At 40.9% G+C, this 12,121-nt stretch overlaps 1 protein-coding gene and 1 long non-coding RNA gene across 2 annotated transcripts; both read left to right on the top strand.

Annotated features, from left to right (window-relative positions):
- Positions 1-1,109: 1,109 nt before the first annotated feature.
- On the top strand, positions 1,110-3,617 carry LOC122653110. The gene is made up of 3 exons (XR_006331711.1): positions 1,110-1,121; positions 2,435-2,443; positions 3,520-3,617. It is a non-coding gene; the product is annotated as an uncharacterized LOC122653110 (long non-coding RNA).
- Positions 3,618-6,864: 3,247 nt separating this feature from the next.
- Positions 6,865-8,766, top strand: LOC122649581 (cytochrome P450 71AP13-like). Its single transcript, XM_043842786.1, has 2 exons — positions 6,865-7,847; positions 8,092-8,766. Exons 1-2 carry the CDS (start codon positions 6,915-6,917, stop codon positions 8,701-8,703), a joined length of 1,545 nt encoding a protein of 514 aa, XP_043698721.1. The 5' UTR covers positions 6,865-6,914; the 3' UTR covers positions 8,704-8,766.
- Positions 8,767-12,121: the final 3,355 nt, after the last annotated feature.

A 12,121-nucleotide genomic window follows, 5' to 3' on the forward strand; every position in this document is an offset into this window, starting at 1 on the left:
GGTGACGTGAGTATCTCCAAAGTGGACACAACTAAAAATGTGTCTGAGGCCATGACAAAGGGTTTGTCACCAGGAGTGTTTGAGAAACACATGGAGGGCATGGGTTTAAAATGTATGGGGAATTGGCTTTGATGTACAAGTGGGAGATTGTTGGACAAGTGTGTGTCCATCAAACCCGGTTCTATCCTGTTCAACCCGGTTCACCTTTGTATTGAACATTTATACATTTTAGTTTAATATTGTCACATGCGATATAAACTTTTTGAGCATTATGTGTCCGTAAGTTATACTTAAAATAGTAGTCACGACTAGGGTTTGGGCTGGGCACCTTTATCATATGGTCGTCGCATTGGGTATGCCTAGACATGTGATGTCAGGGTACGAATGTGAGTGCTCACATGTTTGATGTGTGCATTGGCGAAGAATCTACTTTGTCGATTCCCTCATGTATTACTGCCAGATGTAGGAAGGGATAGACATGTGTCACCGACACTCACTGCACTGAGGGAACCTCACCGCAAAGTATGATCGCATTCTTTGGTTCATCAATGACGAGACTCAAGCGAGTCAAAGCCGGTGTTCTGGGAATGCGTGAACACTTTGTGGGTGAAGGAGTTATCCAACACGGTCACCACTGCCCGATTGGGGAACACCAAGATAGAGACGCTTCTGTGCATGGTCGGATCGAACTGGATCCGATGCATCGTTTTGGAAATGGTTTTGCAAAGTTTATTTTACATAAAATGATACATTATTTATAGTTATTTCAAATAAAGTGTTTTATCGAGTTTTGCGGAACCCGATCGGATGCACAGACGCTCTTATATGGACATGTACTATGGATTGGGGTTTGGCAGTACATGTGTACATGCCCTAGATTCCATAATGATGGTGTTGATTAGTGGGGGGGTTGTATATGATAAATTGTCATCATATAGGGAGTTATTTGGAATTTGCTAATTTAATTGGCTCTTTATTTAATTAATGGATTTGGTGCTAATTGTAATTATCCATTAATAATTAAATAAAGAATCTAATTAATACTTTCCCTATTAGATTCTGCTTCTTCACCTGTGTAGCACTTTGAGTTTAAACAGAACTGCCAGACTGAGAGAGAGAGAGTCAGACTCTCACTAAGGCTCTATTAAATCTATCTAGGATTTAATTAAACCCTATTATTATAAATAGGGGACCAAAAAAACGTAGAAGAGGAAGCTCTCCACGTTTTTGGAGCAGACACTCTCTCTCCTACGTTTTTGGTTTCTCTCTCTCCCTCTTGTGATCTCTCTTCTTCTTCTTGCTTCTCTCACCTGTGTTTGAGAGTTAGGGTTTGTGAAACCCTAGATCTGTGCTGAGGAGTTTGAGGGCATCTGGGATTGGCGTGTAGAAGCTTGGTAGCACCATTGGAGGTTCAGATCTGTTTGCTTGGAGCGCTCACTGGAGGAAGAACCACTGTCTATTGGAGGAGCAACACTTGAGGCTCACCAGGTTAGTAGTTCTTTATTAATTCCTTCAGTTTATTAATTATTAATATTCATGGGATGCGAAAGAAACTCGAATCGATTTATTTCCGCTACGTATTCGAGTATGGGATGATCCCTCTTGCCATGTGATGACTAGAGATGTATTTTCTCTGTCCCTAATATGTTCTATAATTGCGTGGGACATATGAGGGAAGGAGAAACCCTATTAGGGATGCACCAGGGTTCCCATGGGAGACCATGGGAAACCCTAAAATTAAAATGGGGCACCCATGGGACACCATGGGATAACCCAGGGCGTGCAATACCCTAATTTTCAGTTAATTGGTTTCCCTAGGGAACCGTGTTTTTTTATCCCTGGACCGTTGTTTGACCAACATGTACTTGCTCTTTTAACAACAAAATGAAGCTTTTGTTTCTGAATTTCCAAGTGCCACTGATATAATACCACTGTGGGAAAGCCCAATTGCACTTCTGAATGTGGTGGTGTCCAAATTCCCTACCCCTTTGGCTTTGGAGCTGCTGATAATGAAGACTGATACAAAAAAAAATTTAAGCTAATCTGCAACGATGGCTACAACCCTCCAAAACTGATGTTCAATGGAAGTGACCTGGAAGTTATCGATATTTCATTTAATGGTCAATTAACTGTAGTTTGTCCTGTAAATTACGATTGCTACAACGAGTCAGGTGAACGGAGGACAAGTGATTCGAACATAATTACTGCGAAATTGGAGAACCACAACCTATTCACCATCTCCGAAACAGAGAACAAATTCACGGCTCTGGGTTGCGACACAATCTCTAACATCACCGGTTCCAATAATGGCCAGTGATTCTAGAGTGGGTGTTCCATGTTTTGCTACATCAAACCTGATGTGATCAATGGTTCTTGCACGGGCATAGATATAAAAGAAGAAGAGGGCAGAAAAGGACTCATCCAACGAATAGAGGTAGTGATGGTGGGTCAGAATCTGAGGAATGGATGGAGTACAAAGCAGAGGGAGCAGATGGAGGAGTCTGAGAGAACGGATGGGGTTTAAGGGGATGGGATGTTGTGGGGCCATGTGGAGCTTTAAGGAGTCGGATATGGCAGTGAGAGAGAGCGACGATGAGGAGGTGGAGGAAGAAGGGGAAGACCAAGACCGAGCGCAGGAGATAGAAATGGTGGAATAGCGATTCCTTGTTTATGTTGGAGAATCGTTGCTATTTTCTTTTGGCTTTTGTTGTGGTTTTTCCTTCTTGGTGAAAAAAACCTTAAAAACGTAGAGGGGCGATGTTGTAGCCTATAGGAGTGGGGCGTGCGGGGAAGAAGAAGAAAAAGAAAATACTTTCACTTTAATTAAAATGGGTAATTTCATCTTTTCATTGGTTTTTTTAACCATTAGTCACTTAGGGTAGGGTTGATACAATCTTTATAAAGTAGGGGAGGGAATTATCATTTTTCAAAACTTGGGTATTGAATTAATATTAAAAAAACTTAGAGGGGAGGGGATGATATTTTCCGTCTTTTTTTTTTGGGTAGACACGAATATTGTCCTTTATCTCTAACATAAAGTGTCACCTTTTGTTTTGATTTACGTCATCAATTAAAAGGTTGATTTTTGTACAATATAAATGGGTCCGGAAACCTTGAATGGAGAAAACGTTTGAGAAAATTACATGATTAGTTATTATTGGGTTGCCCTTTACAAAACTGTCCACCTTAGGCTTGAGTTTACAAAACTACCCATTGAAAAAATTACATGATTAGCTACTATTGGAATGCCTTTTACAAAACTGTCCACTTAGGTTTGAGTTTACAAAACTACCCAATTTTGAGTTTAAGTTTACAAAACTGTCGAATACAGTATTTCACCCTTCAATCAAGTACCCTTTTTTACCATTTTACCCCCAAACTTACCCTTCTCTGATAAACTCCATGGCTCCACCGGTCCACCCAAGCCCACAAACCACACTTTTCCTTTCTCGTAAGTCCTCAGCATCTGTGTGTCACCGCCCTGCCATTGCAGCCGGCCTCGCTCATGAACAACAATAGAGGAAAATGGTCTCAGGGTCAGGGATTTGCGCTCAAAGAATGGTGGTGGATGCACACCATCACATGCTTGGCCACATCGCTTCGATCCTAGTGAAGGAATTTTTTCTGTAGCCCGCTACATGGAGATCTGCCTTTTGTCTCGTTCGGCGAATAATGAAGGACCTTCGTTTCCTCAAGAAGAGGATGAATACGAAGACCTCTCATGGCCCTATTTTCCGTGTTCCTGCCAAGTTCCTCTAGAGGATGGTTATCCCAAAGGCTCTCATGTGGGTCATTTTGTTAAAGTCGTTAATCGCCTAAAACATCATGAATCTCCATAACAAGCTTTACTAATAAATAGCCAGTTAATTTGAAGTTGAATTTTTGATAACTTTTTTTTCTTCGGATAAACAGTTAATTTGAACTTGAAGGTGTAAAGAGTAAATCATAAACCAAATTGTCCATGCCAAGGCAGAGGCCTCTTATATTTGGTCCGCATTAATGCGTCGAAAACCGGGCAAGTGCTGTTGAGATTAAGGAGAGGGGTAGGGAGGTTGCAGGGGCTGGGCTGGATGGGGGAAAGGGGTAGTTGCAGTGTGGGGCGGGATTACAAGGGGTGGGGGTAGTAGGGAACGGCGGAGCGGGTTGGCGAGGTTGCAGTAAAGGGAGGTGGGGGTATGGAGCTGCGCAGGGGAGTAGTGGTCGTACAGGGGGTGGGGGTGTGAATGGAAGGGCCGGTGTGAGCGATGGAGGTGCACGGGGGCGGTTTGCGGTGGACTGGGTTGTGAGATGTTGCAGGGATGGGGTTGAAATGGATAGTTGCATGGTGGAGCGGGGCAGTAGGGGGTGGTGTTCGAAGAAGACGACGGGGGTGGGGTGGCTGAGACTGCAGTGGCATGGGGAAGACGATACGACTGCCGATACAAGGCCCCGGGGGCAAAAGTGTCAAGTTATGTAGGAAAATGGAGGAGAACCACTGTTTTGGTTACTTTTGTAAACTGAAACCCAAACATTATATATTTTTGTTAAGTGAAACAAGAAGTAGATAATTTTGTAAAGACAAACCTAATACTAGATAATCTTGTAATTTTCCCAAAAAAAATTTCATTCTAGAATGAGCCAGCAATTGAGGGATGAAAGCAGCCAAACTTGAATCTCTATTCTAGGTATAGTTTTTTGTATTAAAAATATATATAAAAAAATATGGGTTGATGTTGTCGCAGCATAACCTGCACCTAGACACATGGGTCTGTCATTTAAGGGGCAGTGCGATCATTTTGCCCATTCCCATGTGTTTGGATATATAATCTACACCCAACACAAAACATTTGGCCAAAAAATATATAGAGTGGTAACTGATTATAAAAATCCAGATATACAAGAATAATAGATGGGAAGGCACTCCCCACCTTCGGCATTGCATCACTAGGGAGATACGAGTCCGAAACAAAAAAAACAAAAATCACCTAGAGAGTAGAAACCTTGGTTTACTCAAAACGTCAATCATAAAGTCCTCATTCACATGGGCAGGAAGGTAAACCTTGGAAAAGAATACCCTGCGTTTTGCTGCAGTCTTCTCTAAAAAATCAACAATTGCATGACAATGGAAGATCTTCCATTCAATATTAAAAGATAATGTAAAGGGTAATGGGTGGTAGGGTTGCAACTTCGAGGGAACTACCTCGTTAGAACAGAGAGAGAGAGAGAGAGAAGACAAATAGCTAGTTGCTTTCATTAATGACCCCACGTCCCATTAAATACAACCTCCTACACACTTAACATGGTCCCCTACTAACAATTTCGTTGCTCAACAGACTATCTCATTCCTACACGTAATCATCTAAATTAGCAGGCCTCGTGCGTTGCCTCGTGCTCCTTCTCAAGGGCTGAGTCATGGAGATGCTTCACGCCCTTGTGCCAGCTGCATCCGGCTCAACCTACACGTTAGTTGGTTCTATATGCCCCTGTGGTGTCAAATCAGATAAATATACTAGAAAAAAGATTCAATCTTACATCTCGAACCATGGAAATTTTTAGGCGTAAACCAAAATTGTCACTGCCATAAAGTCACATTCAATCTCAAATAATCCAAAAACATGTATCCCCATATTAAACTTCAAAATTTATTTTATAGCGAAAAAATCTTCCGAAGGTAAAGACAAACCTTGCGAGATTATCATGGAAAATACAAACCCTAGTGAGTGGTTTTCACTGGCTATAGTCCACACAATAGTAGACAACTTTCCTGGCCCATAATTACAGAGATGGGTGGGTTTCTTATCTTTTGTCCAGGCCAATAATTGATTTCTTCTGGATGAGAGATGACAACTTTCCTGGTCCACCCACTAGAATGACTAATTTGCCATGAATTAGACATAAAAGTCCATGCTTGGGAAATGCACTCCCACCATGTCATTTGCATTGGACTATACGAACGTTATTTTCACATATTTGTAGTTTTGAGTGGGGGTGTCAATCGGGGGTTGGACTCAGTCGGGTTTAGACGAGTCTCATCAATTTTATTAGTTGCACTGTAACCAATTATTTAGGTCTTCGGGCTTATCTTGGATGGATATGGTATAGTTTTATTTTGATCGGTTGACGTTTGGTCTTTAATCGAAACAGTCTTATTCCAGCAAAACGGATTTGATATAGATCTCAATCGGACTAACGACCTATTTAACTCCAAATAGACTCTAAACGGTGTGGACTTATTGATTGGACAGTCAATCCCCGCTAATTCCAAGCCGTTTATATGGATCACTTAAATTAATTCAAGGAAAAACAATTGCATCTATTACAACAAATCAGCAAAGATTCTCAAGTGAAAGAATGATCTCATGAGACAACCAAAGAAATCAATGATTTATCCAGGCATGTTGTTTTACCCATTAAAAAATAAATCTGCTAATAAATCACAGATCTTTTATTTCTGGATAATAAACTGATTTACCCATTAAAAAATGCTTTAAAGAAAAAGAATCTGCTAAGTGGGCTTGGAGATTCCAGCCTTCTGAACTGAATCTTTCGAGCTTCTGCGAATTTCACAACTAATTTTAGCTTGAGCTAGGTCGTGGAAAGAATATAAAAGTTTCAACAATAAACATAAGGAAAATCGCTATTAGACACAAAGCCTTGACAGTCCCAATCCTTATCATCTTGTAAAACGACACCTGTTTTCTACCGATATGGAAGGGAAAATTCCAACTCAAACTTCCTTCCCTTATATTAGATTATTAGGTTAGGGTAGGTGACATGGCAATACACCAGCGAATGTGCAGAGTAATTCTTCTACACGTACGTATGTACGTTTAGACGAAACAGAGACAGGCTCATATACATATAAATAAATGTGGCCATGACCAGAAAATGAGAAATCTTCTATTTGTGTACTTGTTTGCTCAGAAGAAAACCTAATGGCAGCTCCTTTCAAATTACTCCATGAATCAACAGCCCTGGGAACTATCCAACCCTACTTTCTCTTAGCAACCACTTTTCTAATTATTCTGCTGAAGCATCTCTTAAAGGGAAACCAAGGAAGAAACAGAAAGCTCAATCTCCCACCAGGTCCTTCAAAGCTACCAATAATAGGCAACCTTCATCAACTAGGTAATATGCCGCACCTCTCTCTTGCCCAACTCTCTCAGAAATTCGGTCCAATCATTCACTTACAGCTAGGTGAAATCCCAACTGTAGTTGTAGCCTCTGCTAGAACAGCAAAAGAAGTATTGAAGACCCATGACCTTGCTCTTGCAAGCAGGCCCCAGATTTTTTCTGCAAAACACTTGTTTTACAATTGTACTGACATCGTCTTCTCCCCTTATGGTGCTTACTGGAGGCATATCAGAAAGATATGTACACTTGAAGTCTTGAGTGTCAAACGAGTAGATTCATATAGCTTCATAAGACAAGAAGAGGTTGCGCGTTTGGTTCATCGGATTGCAGAGCCATATCCAGGCACTGTTAATCTTAGCAAGATGATTGGAATCTATGCAAATGAAATTGTTTGCAGGGCTACCTTTGGTAGGGGTTTCACAGAAGGAGGAGAGTATGATAAGCATGGGTTCCAAAATATGCTTGATGAGTACCAGGAACTACTTGGAGGACTTAGCTTGGGAGATTTCTTCCCTTCCATGGAATGGATACACATGATAACAGGTATGAAATCAAGACTAGAGAACACCTTTCGACGCTTTGATTGCTTCTTCAATGAGGTAATTGAAGAGCATCTCAATTCCAAGAAGAAGAAAGGGGACCATCAAGACTTATTGGATGTTTTACTTGAATCGAAGAACAAAGATGTCAGTGACATGCCTCTTACCATGGACAACATCAAAGCCATCATCTTGGTGAGTTATGTTTTTCTCCAGTTTTGATACCACTTGTTAGGATTTGGATAGAACTCATCCTTAAAAGCTAGCTCTTAAGGAGAGGATGCCCAATTATCTATAAATCTCCAGATCTGCATACTCACATCTGATGTGGGATTATTGCTTTCGCGTGAAACCCCAACAATTGGATGAATTCATTCTATAATACTTGAACATCATCAAATTGCAGTTAATGAATTCCAGTATTGCTTCTGTATTGCAGGACATGTTTGCTGCAGGAACAGACACAAACTTCATAACTCTTGAATGGGGAATGACTGAGCTTGTTATGAACCCAAGAATCATGAAAAAAGCACAAGATGAAGTAAGAAGCATTGTAGGAGATAGAAGAAATGTATTAGAAGATGATCTACCTCAGATGAAGTACTTGAAAGCTGTAATCAAAGAGATCTTCCGACTGCACCCTCCTGTTCCAGTACTTGTCCCAAGAGAATCCATGGAAGAAATAACTATAGATGGGTACGTAATTCCTGCCAAAACTCGCTTCTTTGTCAATGCTTGGGCTATAGGAAGGGACCCAGAGACTTGGAAGAACCCTGAAAAGTTCGAACCGGAGAGATTCATGGAAAGCAATATTGATTTCAAGGGGCAGGATTTTGAACTTTTACCATTTGGGGCTGGCAGAAGAAGTTGCCCTGCTATAGCTTTTGCAACAGTATCTGTTGAGCTTGCTCTGGCTCAACTTCTCTATAGCTTCGACTGGGAACTTCCACAAGGCATCCAAGCCAAGGATTTGGATTTGAGTGAAGTCTTTGGTATCACCATGCACAAGATATCCAATCTCGTTGTTGTTGCAAAGCCATATATCCCTTGAAATGAACTTCACAGATCCATACTACATGTTCTCAGCTTTATTTATTAATTCCACCTTCTAGCATTGCCCCTGCACCACTTATGTGGCTATGTACTTTTCCAATTAATCTTCTTGAGCTGTTCACTGTCACAAGTACACAAGAGATAGAAAAGAGAGAGATGCAGGATAGCAAAGGGTTAATTGCAGCAACCACCCCATTGAATGTGCAAAGGAATAAGGATTACTGCTTATATTATTGTAGTATAGGTGTAAAATCTGTAGTTAAGGCTGTGTTGTTTTTATCTCCCAAGAATGCTAAATTGACTTGGAATGCATACCAAACACTGCCTAAATGTCTGATTATGTTCAGAAATTTTATGACTCCAACCATTGAACATATGGAAATTAATCTATGCTGCAGGGTCCTGATTCAGGGATTAATCCAGTGTATCTTTGGGTATTTAAACTTTGAAACTATGTATGTGGAGAGTGGACTTTAAATTGAAGGGCTTTTTATACATGTATGGAGTGTGAAATGTAGGGACAAACAATAAATGCAACACAAGACATTTACTTGGTATATGGCAAAATGGGACAAGTGGGAGAATGTTGGTTGATGCGGCCGAATTACCACATTACCATGGATAGTTGTAATGGGTGATTATGTTGCTTATTAGACTTGGTAACTACTTTGATAGGGTGTAGTTAGAAAGGATAGGAAGGATAAGGGGTCTTGGCTCTGGTTAAGTATACAACATTTTAACCTTCAATACTGTGATTCCAGAGAGAGACAGTAGAGCCAGAAAAGAACCCTCTTTGTTGGCCATTACTGCATACTGGAGAAAGCCAGAGTAAAACAGGGCTCACCGGAGTTGGACAGTGGCATCTGGAGGCACGAATTGCGGACCAGAGGTAGGTGAAAGGCTGATGGAGAAACCTGAGATTTAACTATAGAAAGAGAACAGGAAATAGACTTATCCAAAAGTGCAGAAGAATTTGGTAAAAGGGATAACCGGAAGGTGTCACTGGGCTGCTGGGAATCAGGTAGGTTAGACAGAGTGGAGGGATGGCCCAAGCATTGTTTGTTAAAACTCCCATGAGATAGACCCTCTGGACACGTAGGAATCACATAGGAACAAAATGCCAAAATTTGTTCCATTTTGCTTGATTTGGTCCTTTATAATATGTCTTGTATTTCAAGATCTGAAAGGGCCTACATATCCAACTTATATAACTTGGTGCAGCCAGAAGGGCTTGTCCTTGAATATATCTTGGGCCTGTGATATATAGTACAGCTTGCTCTTCATAATCTTCTGATATGCATAAATGCTATCCTCCAATATGTGCGTGACATGTGGTGTGTACGACTCATAAACCACGAGAATCGCCAAGTTTCCCTACAACATCGGAACTCTTCTCCTACCTCGTGGGAGATCCATATTAGATCTGGATTTTCCATATTAAGGACTTTCTACCTGGAGCACTTTCCAATCGGGACTCACACCGTAGATTCACTTTCCATCTCCTACAAAGATTCAACTTCCTTATTGGATACGTCCACCTTAACCAGACTTTCACCACAGCCATTCTCAAGGTATAAATAAGTGGCTAATTACACATGTATGGATGAAATTGACTATTGCCTAGTTTCTTGTGCTATTGCTAAACCTGTTCCTATAGTTTTTTGGGTGAATGACCTGTTCCTATAGTTGTTGCTAAAGAAGCTGACTTACGCATCAAAGAGTCCCCGTTTCCTTCTGTCTTCTCTTGTGTCTCGTATATTTACCTTGCAGGAAAGCTCAGTGCCATGTCAGAGCAGATTCAGTTTTTTAAAGCAACAATTTGGAACCGTCTATGGGAACGACGGTAGAAGCTATAGTGTGATTCCTCATACTAGAGCAGTAGTACCATTCTTCTCGCCATGGTGAGAACCCGATCAGGAAGAACCATTCCTCATGATTCTGGCCAACCACCGCAGGGAAGAAATTTACTTCCAGTTCCCTCTGCACTTCCTGGAGATCTCCTAGTGGGTTGCCTCGGGAATGAGACCAACCCTCCAAATCCACCAGTTCCAAACACCAATGCCTGATTCGATGATCTTCATAGGAAAATTCTTAATCTATCCGACCTTGTCAAAAATATTATAAGGCAGATCAGCTGAGCCCCAGAGTCTTCAAATCATTCTCGTTACAGCCCTCACAACGTCGGAGACAACCTCAACTGGTCAAGCTCCAATAGCTCGCAGACTAGGCAACGAAACTGTAGGATCAAAGAAGCAGACCCCCTGGCCAAACGCAGCTCTCCCACTGGGACTCCCAACCGAGGTCGTCAAGGTTGAAGGAGTAAAGAGAGAAGAGGTCGCAACACGTATCGTGCAGAGCTCCCCAGGAGGGCAGGAGATGTGTGTCGAGCTAGAGTCGGAGAAAACCTTAATCAACAACTTTAGGAATTTAACAAAGAGGTGTAGAAAGCCATTCAGAACCAGAAAGGGGTAGATGAGCTTAACTTCTCTAATGAGAACGTGCTCTCAAATGAGATTATGCAGACTCCACTACCAGCAAGATTCAAGCTGCCAACCTTTGAGATGTATAATGGTGCCGAAGATATGATAGACCACCTCAATTACTTCAAATCTACAATGATCCTGATTGGAGCACCACACCCGATAGTCTGCTGAGCATTCCCAGTGACTCTCAAGGGACCAGGAAGAATGTGGTTCGCCCACCTTCCTCCCAAGTCGGTGAATACTTTCTCTGAGCTCTTCAAGTGTTTCCTCGCCAACTTCCATAGTAACAGAATTTACAAGAAAAATTCAACCATCCTAATGACGTCAAGCAGAGTTCTAATGAAACGCTCCGAGATTTCTTTACATTGCGTTTGGTTGCGTAAATTTCTGGATGTCTGCATTGATTCGGATGTAACATCCATAGATCAAAGTATCTGTGGATGAACGAATCTGACAGAATAACTGTTTGGTTATCCTAATTCTGAAACTTGAATCTACCAGAATAACTGTTTGGTTACCCTGAATCTGAAACCTGAATCTACCCAAAATGTGATAAAATGCAATATGAAATAAAATTAATTATACTAATTATTTTATTAAATATTCTCACAATTAGAATATAAGTATTTAACAAATTTAGTATTTTTAATTAGTGAATATTAATAACAAGAACTAAACCATTCTAAAATTACCTTAACTGGATATAAGACCTCAAACAAAAAGGCTGAGAGTTGTCATTCTAAAATTACCTTAACTGACTATGTTTTGAACGGTTGAATAAAAGGGTTTTAGTGGATTTGAACCACTATCCCTTGGAACATGATTATGTTCCAAGTGCTCTACCAACTTCAACTAAAGACCCATCAGATAGAGTTTGGAATTTACAATTTGACCATGGTGAATCTAATTTACAACTAATTAGTATTATAAATA

Source organism: Telopea speciosissima, chromosome 2 (genome assembly GCF_018873765.1).
Source record: "Telopea speciosissima isolate NSW1024214 ecotype Mountain lineage chromosome 2, Tspe_v1, whole genome shotgun sequence".
Classification (NCBI taxonomy): Eukaryota; Viridiplantae; Streptophyta; class Magnoliopsida; order Proteales; family Proteaceae; genus Telopea; species Telopea speciosissima.